At 45.6% G+C, this 18694-nt stretch overlaps 1 protein-coding gene across 1 annotated transcript; it reads left to right on the plus strand.

Moving 5' to 3' along the window:
- The first annotated feature begins 510 nt into the window (after nt 1–510).
- Cenpa (centromere protein A) lies at nt 511–7485 on the plus strand. Its single transcript, XM_042696715.1, has 5 exons — nt 511–701; nt 5025–5122; nt 5851–5928; nt 6204–6354; nt 6671–7485. Exons 1-4 carry the CDS (start codon nt 611–613, stop codon nt 6336–6338), a joined length of 402 nt encoding a protein of 133 aa, XP_042552649.1. The 5' UTR covers nt 511–610; the 3' UTR covers nt 6339–6354; nt 6671–7485.
- Nucleotides 7486–18694: the final 11209 nt, after the last annotated feature.

Raw genomic sequence — 18694 nt, forward strand, 5'->3', positions numbered from 1 at the left:
TCATCTTTAAAGCCCCTTCTGAGTTGATGAGGCAACAAAATGAGGGACGTGATTTGCCAATACAAATGAACCATCCACAGCTTCATAACTTAGCTTTCCTTATTTTTTTCCCTCTTCTTTCGTTACGAGGTTTGTACTCAGAGCCTGAAGCTTACTAGGCTGGCTGGGTACCACCTGAGTGCACCACGCCCCCAGCCCAGGAGCTCCCCCTCCCCGGAGTTCCCCCTTCCCGGGAGTTCCCCTTCCCCGGAGCTCCCCATCTCCCAATCGCAAGCTAAGATAGTTTCCTTCCGCCTACAGGTGCTCATTGGCTGATTCCGCGGTGGTTACGCCCTCTCCTGACTCTCGCCGTATCACCGCCGCCGTCTGGTCTCTTAGTCTGTTATGTCATTGGTCCTGCCCGCGATCGCTCTTCGCTCTGGCATCAGAGTCAACCACTAGAAACCTCTGCATTGGGGTTTTAAAAAACGCTGGCGACTGAGCAGTCAACGCGGGCGGTTTGAACGCTATCCTGCGCTTCTCCGGAGCGCGAGGTGGGGTCGCGCTCCCTGCCTTCCGGCCGCCGGCCTCTGGTCCCTAGGATCGGACGCCGGGACCCTCGCGGCCCGCCATGGGCCCGCGCCGCAAGCCCGAGGCCCCGAGGAGGCGCAGCGCGAGCCCGACCCGGACCCGCAGCACGTCCGAGCGCAGCACCTCCCGAGGTAATGTGTCCGCGGCGCGAACCTGCGGCTCTGCAGAGCCAGGGCGCCGGCAGGGGGAAGGGCTGGCCGTCGTTCGGCCTGGTGTTGAACCTGCTGCACTCTCGCCACTTTGTATCATGCAGCAGTGAGAAACTGAGGCCCAGACTGGCCGGTCCTATGAGCAAAGTCCTGTGACAGGTTCTGAAACCTGCAGGATAAAAGCAGCATTATTTGTGTCTTTTTTTTTCTATTTAATTGTCTAATTATTGCCTGCCTTTTTATGATGATTTCAAACTACAGTCCTACTCTTTAAGAGGTGTCTTTCCAGGCTCGTTCTCTTCAGTGGGTGTCTGTGTTGGCCATCCTGCCTTCCTGAGCTTCTGGTCCTCGGGGGAAGAGGGAAGAGCTTGTGGTGCAGAAACTGAATCTCTGGATGGAGACTGGAGGTGGCAGGTGCCTGAACTGCACATGGCTTATTAGCATTTATTTATGATGGTCCTGAGACTTGAACTTAGGGCCTGGGTCCTGTCCCTAGCTTTTTTTGCTCAAAGTTGGCACTCTACCACTTGAGCAATACCTCCACCCTAGCCTTTTGGTGGTTAATTCGAGATCAGAATCTCACAACTTTCCTGTCTAGGCTGGCTTCGAACTTCCATCCTCAGATCACAGCCTCCCTGTAGCTAAGATTACAGATTTGAGCCACTGATACCCCCTTTCCAATCAAAAGCCACTCTCTCTCTTTTTTTTTTGTTTGGGGGGGGGTCTGGTCGTGGGACCTGAACTCTGGGCCTGGGCGCTGTCCCTCAGCTCTTCAGCTCAAGGCTAGCACTCTACCACTTGAGTCACAGTGCCACTTCCGGCATTTTTATTTTTGCTTATGTGGTACTGAGGAATCGAACCCAGAGCTTCATGCATGCAAGGCAAGCACTCTAGCACTGAGCCACCTTCCCAGCCCCCACTCTCTCTTTAATGTGGGCTGAGTCATATGCTTTTTTCCCCTTTCTGCTGCAGTTAGCAAAAAATCCAAAGTAGAGCAAATGTGCTCCAGTATTTATAAGCAAAAAAAAAAAAAAAAAAAGCCAGATACTGGTTTCTCATTTCTGTAATCCTAGCAGTTTAGGAGAGTGAGATCTGAGGATCATGATTCGAAGCCAGCCCACACAGGAAAGTCTGTAAGACTCTTTTCTCCAGTTAAGCATCACAAAACCAGAAGTGGAGCTGTGGCTCAAAGTGGTTGATCACTAATCTTGAGCACAAACTCAGAGACTGTGCCCAAGCTTTGAGTTCAAGCCCCCACAACGACAAAATGAAAAACAGATGTGTTTCCTTGACTCCATGGCCATCTCCCTACTTTCTTTCTTGACTCCTCTTTATTATTGTTATTATTAAGTAGTTATACAAAGAGATTACAACTTAACTCAGGTCATGAATACAATACTTCTTGATCAATGTGACGCCTTCCATTATCACCTAAAACCTATTTTAAATGAATAGGCTTCATCAGGGTAGCTTCAAACTCTATCTTCCTTCCTTAGCCTCCTGAGTAGCTGGGTTCACAGAAGGCCACTACACCCAGCCAGAATTGTTAAGTCTACACATACTGTCTATTCCTCACTTCCAGTTGCCCATCCATTCCAGTCCTACTCTTGCAGTCACTATCCTTATTTGAATTATTCTTGTCAGCAAATTTCATGTTGTCGAATCCAATAAGTGGGATTGTAGTCTTCTCTGCCTCTGAGAAGCATGTGACATCATGAGCCACTTTCTCTGTGTGGAACAGTGCTTTGCTCTTGGCTTTCCTGGTACTATGTATCTGGGCAGCTCCTGCTTGATGGTTTTGACTGCTGTGTCATCTCTCCTGCTCAATGATGTTGAACTTCCTTGGTGTTCTTGCCCCTTCTACCCCCTTTGAAGGGATCTTTTCCATCCTTGTGTCTTAAATACCACTCACATTGACAGCTCAATATTTTCTGTATGTGCCCAGACCTCTCCTCTGCCAGTTGACTGTGTATATGAATCTCTTGGGTTTGTCAGACTAGCACTTCCCAAACTGAACCTCTGATTGCTTTCTTCCAACTTCTTTATCTCTACTCCCCATTTCAGTAAATGTTATAACCTTGAAAACCACTGTTGGAGCCAGAACTAAGTTCCTTTTCCATAACTCAATATCAACCAAATGCAGATTTATACAATCCTGTTTCCAGATTGCATACTTAATGTGCCATTGACATCTCTTCCTCACAAACCTCTTTCATACACCCATTCCCACACACAGAGTTGGAGTCTCCTAACCAGCCACTAAGCCTGGAATGACTGTGTGCGTGTGGTGTGGAGACCACCCTTGATAAGCAGTCACAGAAAATGTAAAAATGAGTACAATTAATTACCAGAAACAAGACCAATCCACAAAAGAAAGGAACCAAATTCAAGAATCAAAATAACCTGGACCAGAGGAATTTGAATTAACAGAAGGAAGGGACATAGACTGAAACATAGATAATACCCTAGGAAAGGCAAGAAAAAACCAGCCAGGTACCAGTGACGCACGCCTATAACCCAAGCTACTCAGGAGGCTGAGATCTGAGGATCACGGTTCAAAGCCAGCCCAGGCAGGAAAGTCTGTGAGACTCTTATCTCCAATAAACCATCAGAAAACCAGAAGTGGCGCTGTGGCCTCCAGAGACTGGGGTTGACAACTGGTTATGGGAAGGGAGATTGCATCCCATACCCATAGCTTATCTCCTAAGTCAGTACTGCCTCCTCTCTTAAATGCCACCAGTCCTCTGGATACTTCCATGTATCTTTGGCTCACATCATCCAGGATAAAGTCTGTACTGCCAGCTGCCCAGCCCCAGCCATTTCTGGGTTGCCTCCCTTTCCCTGAAGCTCTTGGCTTTTCTTCTGCTGCTCAGTGAGAATTCTGTTCTCTTGGCTGACCTTTGAATAGCCTTGCTGTAGCTCATTTTATTCTTCAATCGTTGTATGAGGTTTTTCCCTTTTTGAGTCTTGTGTTCAATTTAGCAGAGATTTTTTTTTTTTCTGCTCAAGGCAGCGCCCTACCATTTGAGCCACACAGCTTTTTGCTAGTAAACTGGGGATAAGAGCCTCAGACCAGGTGCTGGTGGCTCACGCCTGTAATCCTAACTACAGCAGGAGGCTGAGATACAAGGATCGCTGTTCAAGTCAGCCCAGGCATGAAAGAGCTCTGTGGCTCAAGTTGAGCTGAAGAGCTCAGAGACAACACCCAGGCCCTGAGTTCAAGCTCCATGACCTGCAAAAAAAAAAAAAAAAAAAAAAAAATCTCAGATTTTCTGCCCAGACTAGCTTAGACCCTCAATCCTCAGATTTTAGCCTCTTGAGTAGCAAAGATTACAGGCATGAACCTCTAGCACCTGGCCTTACTTTTTACTTCTAGATATTTTCTATTTTTAAGGATTTTGTTTTTTCTTTTGCTGTTGAAACTAGAATTTGAACCAAAAACTGTAATCTCATAGCACTAACACTGAGTTATTCTACTTGCAGTGTCCCACCTTGGTCTGGGTGAACTGTATCAAACTTGCCTTTACTTCTCTGCACCCTAGAATAATCAAGACAAGGGGATTGTGCTAGATAACGAGTTTGCAGTATAAATGAGAAAGATAAGAGATAGACCGGTACCATGGGGCCCAGCAGAGGGGGTGCAACTTGTCAGTAGGGAGGTGTGTGGGGAAAGGATTCATTGATGAGTTTGTTTGTTTGTTTGTTTTTGGGTCTGGTCATGGGGCCTGAACTCTGGGCCTGGGCACTGTCCCTCAGCTCTTCAGCTCAAGGCTAGCACTCTACCACTTGAGCCACAGCGCCACTTCTGGCTTTTTTCTTTTTGCTTATGTGGTGCTGAGGAATCGAACCCAGGGCCTCATGCATGCAAGGCAAGCGCTCTACCACTTAGCCACCTTCCCAGCCCCGCATTGATGAGTTAACACTCAAACCTCAAAGGCTCATCCGTTCATTGAACAAATATTTCTTTAGATCTTATCTATCATTTTCTAGTTCCTACAAATAACAATGAATACAGTAGAGAAAATTCCTTGCTCTTGCTGGGTGCCAGTGGCTCATACCTGTAATCCTAGCTACTCAGGAGACTGAGATCTGATTGGATTGGACCATCTCAAGTGAACCAGAAAAATATCCAGAACTGGAGATGTAGCTCCAAGTGATTGAGTGCCAGCCAATGGAAATAATGGAAAAGCCATTACAAGTCAAGTCTAATGACTTGAGTGTCTAGCTATCTTCATCTGACCCAAGCTGCAAGGCACCACCTATACACTGCACTGTCTCTTCATGAGCCAATTCTCTTGTGCTCAGGCACTACCCTCCGGCGGAGATACGGCTGGCTTAAAGAGGTCCAGAAGCTGCAGAAGAGCACATACCTCTTGTTAAGGAAGGCACCCTTTGCTCGCCTGGTAAGCTCTAGAGAATTTTCTGTCACCCATGCTTCCCTCCTTTGTTTTGTTTTTTGTTTTTTTGCTGCTCGTGAGTCTTGGACTCTGGGTCTGGGCCCTGTCCCTCAGCATTTCAGCTCAGGGTGAACACTCTACCACTTGAGCCACAGTACCACTTCTGGTTTTCTGGTGGTTAATTGGAGATAAGAGTCTCATGGACTTTCCTGCCTCGGCTGGCTCTGAACTACAATCCTCAGATCTCCAGAGTAGCTAGGATCACAGGCATGAGCCACCGGCTCCCAGCACCCTCTTTCTTTAAATCTCCCAGAGAAGGTTCCCTGCCTACTCTGATCCAGATGGCTGAGGGACATCTCTAACCTAGAGGGAGCTCTTCCTCTTCTGAAAACATGAGCTCTCCAGAAGCACCTTGCAATTCTTTATGGAATTGGTTTCTCCCATTTCCTTTGCAATGGTGCGCTTTGTTTGCATAAGTAAAACCCCTCATGACTCCACCCTTTGATCCCTTATCCTACCCTGGAATTTGCCTCCTCATCATTGCTGTTCCCCACCATCACCAAGAGAGATGTCAGTCCCAAAGCTCACAGGAGGTGACACCGGCTCCCTGGCATACCCTAAGATGCAGGGCCTGGATGGAATGATGACAGGAAGATTTCTGGAGACCTTTGGAGGTCCATCTTGGTTGAATATTATTCTCTACTCACCCCCTGCCCAACCCCATTCTCCACCAGGCAAGAGAAATATGCAGTAAATTCACTCGAGGTTTTGACTTCAGTTGGCAAGCACAGGCCCTGTTGGCCCTTCAAGAGGTAAGGTACTATGAGGTTGGAGACAGAGTGGGTGGAAGAGCATTTTAGAATTCTAGAATTCTGGGGCTACCTGAGGAGTGTGTGGCTGGATCTGGGCCCCTGAAAAGCACCAGGTGAGCATTTATAAAGAGCTTCTGTGTGGTGACAAGAGTTCAACCTGGTTCCTTAACACTTTCCTTCAGTCCTTTGAGGCCTCAGATTAAAGTTACCATGGCTCCAAGAAAATGCGGTGTCGGCTCTTCCTCTGTATCAGTGTTTTTCTCTTTCTGTCCCAGGCAGCAGAAGCATTTCTGGTTCACCTTTTTGAAGATGCCTATCTCCTCTCTTTACATGCTGGCCGAGTCACTCTCTTCCCCAAGGATGTGCAGCTGGCCAGAAGGATCCGCGGCATTCAGGAAGGACTCGGCTGAGTGCTACAGCATCTCTGTAAGTCTCTCCCGCCAGCCTCTCGGGACAGCTAGAGTAGTCTTAGCTAGAGACTCCAGTGTCATCTCCCCTGCCCTTTGCTCCCCTGTGAAGATTTGACCTTCACCTGGTTGCTGGCTAGTGTTTTTTTTTGTTTTTTGTTTTTCTTCAGGTACAATTTTAAATTTTTAAAGATTTTCTATTATCATGTCCCCAAATGTCTAACAGAGAGCAAGTCTCTCTATTTTACAAGGATCAGATCCCCTCATTTAGTTGGAGAGAAGGTTTTCTTGTTGCTGGAAATGGCTTGCTAGTAAACGTGATTCCTGAATTTTAGGAATGATCCCCTGGGACATTGTGGAGATGTGACTAGATCCAGTGGTGTCAGAAGTGCTGTGTGAACTCAGCCGTGTGCATGTTGCCTTTTAAAGTTTCTTTATGAAGGGGAAGACTGCAGGACTTTCCTCTATAACAGAGATATAAGAGAAGACAAGTCAAGACAGTTCCAACAGCTTGAAAAGTATGTGCAGATAGAAGACTCCAAAGCCAATATTTTGTGAATTACTCATATGACTGAAGGCATAAATCTGCTATGAGAGAAGCATATTGTTCCTTTAGATCTCTCTGTACTATGTGCATTTTTTTTTACCATATGTATATTTCTACTTTTATTTAAAATATAAGGGGAAAAAATAAGGGAAAAATACTTCAGTCAGTTACAGGGAAGCACTTGGCATGCCTAGCATACAAATCTTAGGTATGAATCTTCCAGATTCTTCTTATCATTAGTGCTTATCAGCAAGTGTGTAGCTTTTCAAAACTTAATTGGAGTTGAAATTGAAAATCTTTTCTTTTAAGTCTTTCCAGCTGTATCTTACAAATTCCTATTGAAATCATACAGAAATTTAAATGCAGAGGGTATACTATCTTATTTCTTAGTTGTAAATCATACAAGGTATATCATGTCAGTTTAGGATTATAAAGTGCTTTTTCAGTGTTTTCATAGGTATTTTAAAATATTTTATAGCTTTGTAGAGACATAATAAAAAACATTTTTTAATTAAAAACAAGGTTACTGTTATAGCATAAAGAAATTATAAGCCGGGCGCCGGTGGCTCACACCTATAATCCTAGCTACTCAGGAGGCTGAGATCTGAGGATCACGGTTCAAAGCCAGCCTGGGCAGGAAAGTCTGTGAGATTCTTATCTCCAATAAACTACTAGAAAACTGGAAGTGGCGCTGTGGCTCAAGTGGTAGAGTGCTCACCTTGAGCTGAAAAGCACAGGGACAGTGCCCAAGCCCAGAATTCAAGCCCATGACTGACCAAAAAAAAAAATAATAATAATAATAATAAGTGTTTTTTTTGGTAATGTGAAGTTCCTCATGACACTGTTTATACAGCCACAATTTGAACAAGAGAATTGAGGGGTATAGATTTCCCATGATAGAGTAGAGATAAATGCCCTTGCCCTCTGTTGGAAATGAAAACAACGTGAGAAGTTTCCAGAGAACTGGAACATGCCACTCAAAGACCAAAGAGAGGAAGACAATGAAAATGAGCAGGGAAAAGAGACCCTTCACAATGATGTCCACTACCAAATTCAGAGACAGACTAAAGGAAAGAGCCGAGTTCTAGCATTGAATAATCATTTTAACACTTTGGAAACACTTGCATTTTGACATCAAGTTGTATTTCTGTAGATGTTTAAATAAAGCTTATCCTATGAATATGTTTAGTGTTCTTCTCAGAGTGTCGTTAATAAGAAGGTCATAGTCTTTCTCTAGTTTTCTTCAAATGGGTACTTATTTCTCTGAAAGCTGTTTTAACCACTTTGGGTATCTGCTGTGTGGGGCTGGTGTCCTCACTGGTTATGGCCACCACCATCACGAAGGAGACAGATGATGCTGGAAATGGACTTCGGTTTTAGTTGGAGTTGGAATTTGTGCCTTGTTTAGCCAACCCAGATTATCTAAATTTTCTTGCCCAAAGAGGTTACTTCAAAGATGAAGCTTTTGTTAACTATTATTTGGTGGTGGTGGTGGTGGGGCTTGAACTCTGGGCCTGGGTGCTGTCCCTCAGCTCTTCAGCTCAAGGCCAGAGCTCTACCACTTGAGCCACAGCGCCACTTCTGGTTTTCTGGTGGTTTATTGGAGATACGAGTCTCATAGAAAGCCGGGCACCAGTGGCTCATGCCTGTACTCCTAGCTACTCAGGAGGCTGAGATCTGAGGATCACTATTCAAAGCCAGCCTGGGCAGTAAAGTCCATGAGACTTATCTCCAATAAACCACTAGAAAACCAGAAGAGGCACTGTGGTTCAAGCAGTAGAGCACTCGCCTTGAGCTGAAGAGCGCAAGGACAGCATCCAAGCCCAGAGTTCAAGCCCCACAACTGACAAAAAAAAAAAAAGTCTCATGGACTTTCCTGTCCTCCTGGCTTTGAACTGTGATCCTCAGATCTCAGCCTCCTGAGTAGCTAGGATTACAGACTTGAGCCACTGACTCCCAGCTTTTGTTAACTATCTTAAGTACTTGCTTTACTGGAAAGAACCAGATTATGCCAAGAACCTAAAGGAAGTTTAATTTTATAATCCTAAATACATGTACCTTTTAGTTACTTTCTTAAAAACAAACAAAAAACTTCCCAGTACAATCGCTACAATGCATGTGAGTTACATGCAAATGCCAGGCCAGATGCCCATGAGTTACCTCCTCTTGGTAACTAAATTCTGAGCACTTAATGGTGTTTACGTTTTGTTTTTTGCTTTTGTCTCTAGGTTTTTGGTTTTGTTTTTCCATTTTTTAGTTTTGCCATATCCAAGAATCCAAATTCCTAATTCTCCTGCCTCTCTTCCAAGTGCTGGAATTTCAGGTTTATACCACCTTCCCTGTCTGAACTTTGCCTTTCTCTAATTCAGTCAACATTGGTACAGCCAATATTGTTTTTTAACCTTTCCATTCAATTTTTTTATTTCTGTTTTTAATATCCAGGAAGTTTTTCTTGTTTTTTTAAATATTTCTATATTTTACAGTGTTGCAGTGTTTATTCAAAAATAGCTGGAAACCTCCAGCTATTTCAAGCACAGGGGGCGTTGTTGGGAGTTTGGCTAGAACCTCATCAGGAGGAATGGCTGAACCATCCTCATTGCAACTCTGCAGGAATCCTGGCCCTGCCCTCATTGCACTCAACTGTCAATGCTGTTTTGGCCAAAGAGCTGAAACACCATCACCCACTGCTGCTTCTGCTACCAGAGGCAGAACCCAACCAAAAACAACTGCAAGGGAGTCTAGGAATGTGACTGGTAGGCTTTTAAACCCCTTGTGTTCCAGAGAACTTAAAAAGAGTTGTCTACTGGAGTCTGGAGCCAGTAGAATCAGCTTATGTCCCAGCCTTGTTTCATGGATGCGTGCGTGCTTGCTTGCGTGCGTGTGTGTGTGTACATGCATGCATGTTCCCACACATGTGCTGGTTTTCTAGGGCTTGAACTCAGGACCTGGGCACTGTCCCTGAGCTTTTGTTCAAGGCTAGTATTCTACCACTTGGGCCACAGCTCCACTACTGGTGTTTTTGTAGTTAATTGAAGAGAAGAGGCTCATGGACTTTCCTGCTTGGGCTAGCTTCCAACTGCAATCCTCAGATCTTGACCTCCTGAGTAGCTAAGATTACAAGCATAGGCCACTGGTGCCCTTTATGTTGTTTTGGGGTGTTTTTTTTTTTTCCTTTGTGTTTTTTTGTCAGTACTGGGGTTTGAATTCAGAGCCTTCTGTTTGCTGGGCAGGCACACTACCACTAAGCCATATCTTCAGCTGCAATATTTTAAGGATAGTTATTAAAATGTTCTGTACTATATGATTGTATAATTAATTAACTTTTCTCCAGATTGTTTTCTGCGCCCAGAGATTGTTCTAGTCTGACTACTGAGGTTTTTTCCAATCCTTATATTTAAGGGGGAGACCAAAGAGCTTCAATTCTAAAGATATTGAACTTTTCAGCACAATGGTCAAACAAGCCTTTTAAGGGCTAGCCTTCTCAGGCTAGACACATGCCGTAAAGACAGTCACCTAGCTTACTTCTATGAGATCTATGGATGCCCAGATCCAAAATTGCATATGCACAAGACTGTTCAAAATCCCTAGCTTTGCCCTCAGGACAACATAATCCTCCATTGTGTTGTGCCAAGAATAAGGAAATGTGGGGATGGGAAAGGTGGCCATCAGTGAGAGAACCATCTAAAGATTTGTTTTTTTCCTAGATAGCTTGCAAGCAGCCATGTATTTTAGCCAGTGCCCATCCCCTGAGTTACGCAAGTATTTGGTGTTGGTTTCTGAACTGTGTGAAAATTGTTCAGTGTAGATTGCAATGGTGCTGAGTTTTTCTCACTGCTAACTTAGGTCTGAATCAGTGTCTACTTGTCCAACTGCATTTTAACTTTCAAAAAAATTGTTGCTGCTTTTGCCTCTCATACATCTCAATTTTGTGAATTTATGCTGATTTTCTTACTCTGTACAAAATTGTATATTGGCAGTTTTCTTTCTTCATATGAGAAAGCTGATTCCATGATTTGTTGGGCTCTGGTTTTGTTATTGAAATGTTGGTCCCACTGTTACTCCTTTGAAACTAATATTATTTCTCTGATTTATCTAATCTTAAAAGATTTGCCCTTGTTCCTGGCATTCTGCAGCATCATTATGATGTTTCTAAGTGTGGATTTCTGCTTTTGTTTGGCTTAGCTTCCATTAGGCTTCTTGAATATGGACTGATATCTTTTCATCAGTTCTTTAGTGCTATCTTTTCAAGTATTGCTCCTCCCCATTTTCTCCTCTCCTGCATCTCCAGTTACCTGATTGCTAAGCCCTTCACGGGCTCTCTGCTTCTTTCCTTTTCCATCTTTTTATACCATCCATGCTCACTGACTTTCCCCTACCCTCCTTCCTCATTGATTTTTCTCTTCAGCCACTTCTAACTTCCTTTTAAATCTGCTTATTTCAATTATTTTACTTTTTTAGTTCTAAAATTAGTGATTCATTTCTGATTTTTTTACATTACCAATTCCCTTCTGAAAATTTCAAGATTGGCCCTTTTGCTCCTTTATTAGAATAAACAGAGTTGCTTTCTGGACTATGATGTTTCTAATATTTTTTGAAGCCCCATGGATCTGTTTATATCTTGGGCATTAATGCCCCACGAGAAGTAGATTCCTAATAGTTTCTAGGATTGTTTGCATTCTTTCCTGCAGCCTCCGTCATTTCAAACCTCTAAATCTGTGTCCCCTACCATCTGATTTAGACAAGCAGGCTGGTCCACCCAGCATCTACCAGTAGTGCTGCGTGACTCCTTTCTGTTTGGCCTGACTCACCAAATCCAACTGGCCTAAATTACTCCGCTTTCTCTTCTCAAGTACCCATCCTTCCTCCAGCTCCAACTAGCATGCTTAAAATACTATGGGGGCTTTAGCTACTTAAACTTCATTGATTTTTTTTTTTTTCAGTCTTGGCTTGTCCATCATTGATCTCCACAGGATCCTTGGCTGGGCTTAATCCCTGGGGTCTTGAGGTTTGAAGCCAACCCTGGAAGAAAAGTCTTCAAGCCGGGCACCGGTGGCTCCTGCCTGTAATCCTAGCTACTCAGGAGGCTGAGATCTGAGGGTCATTATTGAAAGCCAGCCCCCACAGGAAAGTCCTTGAGACTCTTATCTCCAATAAACCACCAGAAAACAGGAAGTGACACTGTGGAGCCAGCAGCAGAGTGCTTGCCTTGAGCTGAAGAGTGCAGGGACAGCGCCTAAGCCCAGAGTTCAAGCCCCACGACTGACAAAAAAAAAGTCTTCAAGACTCCATTTCCAGCCCAGCACCAGTGGCTCACACTTGTAATTCTAACTACTCAGGAGACTGAAATCTAAGGATTGTGGTTCAGAACCAACTGGGACAGGAAAATCTGTGAGACACTTACCTCCAATTAACCACCAGAAAACAGGAAGTGGAGCTGCGTCTCAAAGCAGTAAATTTCTAGCCTTGAGCAAAAGCTCTCAGGGACAGCGCCCATGCCCTGAGCTCAAGCCCTATGACATACCAAAATGAATAAATAAAGATTCCATTGCCAGGGGCTGGGAAGATGGTAGAGCACTTGCCTTGCATGCATGAGGCCCTGGGTTTGATTCCTCAGCACCACATAAGCAGAAAAAGCAGAAAGTGGCGTTATGGCTCAAGTGGTAGAGTGCTAGCCTTGAGCTGAAGAGCTGAGGGACAGCGCCCAGACCCAGAGTTCAGGCCCCATGACTAGCAAAAAAAAAAAAAAAGACTCCATTTCCACTTAGCCAGTAAAAAGGGGGGGAGGGGCTAGAGTGCAAAGCCCCAAGTTCAAGACCCTATACCAGCATGTGTACACACACACAGGATAAATGAAATGTTAATGTTGAATGAAGAGAAGAATAAAAGGGAAGTGAGGGGCAGTGGCTCACACCTCTAATCCTAGCTACTTAGAAGGATGAGATCTAAGGATTGCAGTTCAAAGCCAGCCTGGGCAGGAAGGTCTGAGAGAAGCTTATTCTCAATTAACCACCAAGGAACTGGAAGTGGAGCTATGGCTCAAGTGGTAGAACACCAGGCTTACATAAAAAAGCTCAGGAATAGCGTGAGGCCCTAAGTTCCAAGCTCCAGTACCAACACACACACACACACATACACACAGAGCACATGAAGAGCTCAGATCCAGTAAGAACACGAGGTTCAATATTCTCAAAAGTAAATGAAGTCTGATTTTCACATTTCCTTTGACTTAGTAGTTGATGCATGAGAAAATCAACCATGAGCCAAGCAGCTCAAAGGGCAGTCAACAGAGGGTACCATACACCTCAGGAAATTTAGAGACGGAACCTGGCTGAGTCCCAAGGGTCCCAGATGGGCTGTGGCTGTGGCTTCACAGGGCATACATCATTATCATCTGTGTGCAGCTATGGAATCATGGCTGGGGGAAGTCTCTAAGCACCCTGCCGTAGTCATGATCCTAAAGGAAGACACAGCTGCCTGATAAAGGACCACGTATGCCATTCTTCCCACAAAAAGGGTAGGTAGAGTTGGGCTCAGTGGTAGAGCGCTTGCCTAGCATGCATGAAGCCCTGGGTTCGATTCCTCAGTACCACATAAACAAAAAGCCGGAAGTGGTGTTGTGGCTCAAGTGGTAGAGTGCTAGCCTTGAGCACGGGAGGCTCAGAGACAATGCCCAGGCCCTGAGTTCAAGCCCCAGGAGTGGCCACAAAAAAAAAAAAGGTAGGTAAATACTGTGTACTCAATAGTCTAAATTCTTGTGCCTCCCTCTCTGCCTCCCAACCCCTCTCTTTGCAGGATTACAACTTTGGAGACCTCTCTAAAATATCCAGTTGTCCCTCTTTATGAGTTGCATGTGCCCCCTAAGCATCCATTTGATAAAGGCCTGATGCCCAGTAGCCCAGAATGTAGCCCAGATTGTATTTGAAGATAAGATCTTGACAGCAATTGAAGTTAAACGAGGTCTCCAGAGAGAGTTCTAAACCCAATGGCACTGGTATCCTGGGAAGGAGAGGAGATTTAGCTACACAAAGGAAGACTGGACACACAGGAAGAAGATGACCATCCACAGGCAAGGGAAATGGCCTCAGAAGAAATCAATTCTAGCAACACTGTGACCTTGGACATCCAGCCTCCAGCACTCACGGTAGAAAATAACATTTCTGTTGTCCCTGCTGCTCAGCCTATGATGCTTCATTATGGTAGCACAGATGAATGTAAGTCTTTCCCATTACCTGAGTCTTACTGCTATAGTGGTAACCCATAGAAGCCCACTGAGGTATGACAGTAGAAATGCACCCTCAGCTGGGCGCTAGTGGCTCATGCTTATAATCCTAGCTACTTAGGAAGCTAATATCTGAGGATCACTGTTCAAAGCCAGCCCAGGCAGGAAAGTCCATGAGACTTGACAGGAAATGGTGCTGTGGCGCCAAGTGGTAGAGCACTATCCTTAAGAGAAGGAGCTGAGGGACAGCGCCCAGACTCCAAGTTCAAGCCCCACAACCGACAAAAGAAATGGGTCCTGGGTCTGTCCCAGAGAACATATGTAGAGGAAGCTGAGGAGATGAAGCAGCACCCCCGCAGACAGGGAGCAGCAACTGGGATCCATGCAATAAAAACGCCCAATAGTGCTAGGCCCTGCACCCTCTGTCAGCCGGGGAGAGAGGCCCAGACTCTCTCATGGGACTAGACTGGGGGGGCAGGGGATAGAGGGGAGGTTGTGCTGAGTCCTCTGAGAAGATTCTGTGTCAAGTAGAATGAAGAGGGACTGGGAAGGTGGCTCAGTGGTAGAGCGCTTGCCTTGCATGCATGAGGCCCTGGGTTCAATTCCTCAGCACCATATAAGCAAAAAAAAAAAAAGTAGAATGAAGAGTTGTGGAACTTGAAGTAGGAGATGATACCCCAAACCCCACTGTTCACTCCCCCCAATTCCCAGGTGTTAAGAACAGCAGCAGGCTTTTTAGACTCCTAAACTGACAGCAGGCATTTAAATGTGAGAAGAATTGAGAACATTCTATTTTTCAAGAGGGCTTCCACTTGCCTCTTTCTGAAGTCAGCTCTGTGAGGGGAGTCATAGGACCCCTCACTTCCACATGAGGTAAGAAAGCACTAGAGCAGAAAGACTGAAGCCTGGTGAGGACAGCCTGGGACAGCCAACTCTAACCCATAGCTCAGCCTGGGCCACACTAGCACTCCCTTAGCCTCAGCCACTGATGCCAGACCCTCCTTCCCGGGGCTGAAGCTTGAGGGGCTTGGTGAGTGTGGGAAAGTTCCTGGTCCCCAATAAACCACAGCTACTGTTACAATTGCTGCTCTGTGGCTGTGCCACTTGAGAAGGCCTTCTGACCACGCTCAGAGCCAAGACTTCACAGCCAGCAGACCAAGTCAGTGCCAGAACTACTGGGAACGGCTACCCTGGTACTCAGCAAAGAGTATGGGACCAAGATTGGCTGTGAGGGGGGAATGTGGCCTATTGGGAGGGTGCTTGCCTAGCATTCATGACTCTGTGTTTGATTCCTCAGTACCACATACACAGAAAAAGCCGGAAGTGGCACTGTGGCTCAAGTGGTAGAGCACTAGCCTTGAGCTGAAGAGTCAGGGACAGTGCCCAGGCCTAGAGTTCAAGCCTTACGACCAACTAAAAACAAAATTGGCTATGAGCCTTCCATGACTGTCTCCAGGAACCTGGGCCCTATTTGAGGATCTCCCATGAGGAGGCCCAGTAGGAAGCAGGAACAAGAAAGGGGCCCAGTCTCCAGGCCGAGACTCAATGGAGCTCCCAGGCTTTCAGCTCTTCCCAAAGGTTGCTGTGAGCTATAGAACAAAATCAGTCACCCTTGGTTCCCAAGCAGGAGGACTAATATGTCATGACATCTTGAATTTATTCAGTGCCTGACTGCCAAGCAGATCAAAGCACCTTAAAATAACTTTCCCTAAATTTTCCGGCCAAGTAGCAGTAGCCAATGAGAAAAAAAAAAAATCTCATTTCATCTATGAACTAGCCATGAAAGCAATCATAATTGCTGAAAACAAAATTCTTTCTGGTGTCCAGGAGGTTCTGGCCTGTGTCCTCGGTGGTACCCTGGGGAGCAGGCAGGTGGGGTTGGCCTCATTTTGGGTAAAGCAGAGCCCAGGTGGCTTGAGTGTTGCTCTCAGGTGAGGAATTGCCCATCCCAGCCTGCCCACAGCCCAGTGTCACAGACCATGTAGGTCTTAAGCATGGTCAGGACCAGAAAGATGCTAGCCTTTGAACCATGCAGCTCATGCCATAAATGCCCCCACTGTGAACCCCAAAATTCTGTATCCAAGGTCAGTACTTCTCTGAGTGAAGACCTTGGTTCCCCAAAGCCCAGGACTCCAACAAGCCCTAGGCTGGAAAGCAGCCTTGGCATCATCCACACATCCTTAGTCCTGGGAGCATAGAAGAGTCTGGAGCAGTCTGGGCACAGGCTGAACTCCGAGCTGGTGTTCCAGCCACCAGGTGCCTTTTGGGGCTCAGCCCACCCAGCTCTCTCCTTTCATTTCATAACTCTCTGGCTTCAGGACTGAGCTGCAGTTCTGGGGCTCTGCAGCTCTCCTTAAATGCAATGTGGCTTCCCAGGGCTCTAACCCTTGTCCCAGGTCACCTTGTCACCAGAAAAAAAAGAAATGGAAGAGGACTCCTGATGAAAGTGGGGAGATATGGGCTGGGAAGGTGGCTTGGTGGTAAAGCCCTTGCCTTGCATGCCTAAGGCCCTGGGTTTGATTCCTCAGCACCACATAAGCAAAAAGAAAAAAGCCGGAAGTGACGCTGTGGCTCAAGTGGTAGAGTGCTAGCCTTGAGCTGAAGAGCTGAGGGACAGCGCCCAAGCCCAGAGTTCAGGCCCCACGACTGGACCAAAAAAAAAAGTGGGGAGATATCTGCAACTCAGCTTCCCACTTTCCATGGAAATCATGGGAGTTTAAAATTCACAACAACAAACAGATCAAGGGGGTTCACCAAAAAAGGAAAATCACAAACTGAGATTGATTGATTGATTGATTGATTGGTTGGTCATGGGGGCTGAACTTTAGGCCTGGGTGCTTTCCCTCAGCTCTTCAGCTCAAGGCTAGTGCCCTACCACTTGAGCCACAGAACTACCTCTGGCTTTTTTCTGCTTATGTGGTGCTAAGGAATCGAACCCAGGGCCTCATGCATATGAGGCAAGCACTCTACCATTGAGCCAACTTCCCAGCCCACAAACTGAGATTTTAGCAAGGATTTATTTGGCAAAGTAGGATAGAGTAGGAAAAGATAGAAAATGAGAACGGGACACCTCCCACTTAACATAGAGGATGAGATGGGAGCTGAGAGGCCCCAAATGGTGGCCCTCATTCCAGGCATATTTATATATTAGAGCTGGGGAAGAGGTTCCAGTTTGAACCCTTACCAAAACATCAGGTTAGCTCACACCTAAAATCCTAGCTATTTAGGAGGCTGAGATTTGAGGATCACAGTTCAAAGCCATCCCGGGCAGGTAAATCCATGAGACTCTTATCTCTAATTAACCACCAGAAAACCGGAAGTGGCACTGTGACTCAGGTGGTAGAGTGCTTGCCTTGAACTGAAGAGCTCAGGGATAGTGCCCAGGCCCAGAGTTCAAGAGCCATGAGCAACAATAACAACAACAACAAAAGAGAGAGAGAGAAAGAAAAGAAAGAAAGAAAGAAAGGCAGGCAGAAAGAAAGAAAGAGCCATCAGGTTACCTCCTAATGGTTTTGTCATTTTGCTAAATTCACAAGCATGGAGACAAGGGGCTTAGCATGGATCTGTCACCCAAAACAGAGCAAGGGGTCTAGGATGGATCTTTGTAGTTAAAACATGGAGACAGTAGTTGTAAAACTTAAGGCATTCTCTTACTCCTTCAAGGAGATTGTAACTCACTGAACATCTAAAACAAGAGAGGGTTGGAAGTAGAGAGGTGGTTCAAAGGGTAGAGCTCCCAGCTTTGAGCCAGAAATGCCAAGTAAGAGCAAGAGGCCCTGAATTCAAGTCCTAGTATGGGCACTCAATGAATGAATGAATGAAAATGAGAGGTGGGGGGGGTAATGGAAAAATATTTACTGAATCTGGCTTAATTTTGTACATATATATATATATGCCAGTCGTGGAGAATGAAGTCTGGGCCTGGGTGCTATCCCTGAGCTCTTCAGCTCAAGGTAGTACTCTACCACCTGAGCCACACCACTTCCAGCTTTTTCCTGCTTGTGTGGTGCTGAAGAAACAAACCCAGGACCTCATGCATGCAAGGCAAGCACTTTACCACTGAGCCACCTTCCCAGCCCCTAACTTTTAAATTTCTCAATCCCCTTATCTACCCATCCTGCATAAACCTATATTCTCTTATAGAGAATAATGTTTCACAAGATGGTGTTTCCTATGTGATGAAGAATTAGGAGTTATCACAAATAAGAACAAACAGGGGCTTCTCTGATTTCATTATTTACTACTGTGACCCTTGATAGGAGGCCAGGCTAGGATTCCCCCTTGGCTAGAGTCTTACAGAGGTTTTCTTCTTGACTGTTTCTTTTTTTCTTTCTTTCTTTCTTTCGTTGGTTGTGGGGCTTGAACTCTGGGCCTGGGCACTATCTCTCAGCTCTTTAGCTCAAGGAGAGCTCTCTACCACTTAAGCCACAGCACCACTTCCGGTTTTCCAGTGGTTTATTGGAGATAAGAGTCTCATGGATTTTCCTTGCCCCAGCTGGCTTTGAACCATGATCCTCAGATCTCAGCCTCCTGAGTAGCTAGGATTATAGGCTTGAGCCACCGGCATCTGGCTGTTTCTTTTGTCCATTTTAT

This window comes from Dipodomys spectabilis, unplaced genomic scaffold (genome assembly GCF_019054845.1).
Source record: "Dipodomys spectabilis isolate Male_0828 unplaced genomic scaffold, ASM1905484v1 ptg000210l, whole genome shotgun sequence".
NCBI classification, from domain to species: Eukaryota; Metazoa; Chordata; class Mammalia; order Rodentia; family Heteromyidae; genus Dipodomys; species Dipodomys spectabilis.

Coding starts and splice junctions, on each gene's coding strand:
- Cenpa (XM_042696715.1), top strand. CDS start 611: ATGGGCCCGCGCCGCAAGCCCGAGGCCCCGAGGAGGCGCAGCGCGAGC. Junction 5,123..5,850: donor AGGCACCCTTTGCTCGCCTG/GTAAGCTCTAGA, acceptor ATTCTCCACCAG/GCAAGAGAAATATGCAGTAA. Junction 5,929..6,203: donor CCCTGTTGGCCCTTCAAGAG/GTAAGGTACTAT, acceptor TTTCTGTCCCAG/GCAGCAGAAGCATTTCTGGT.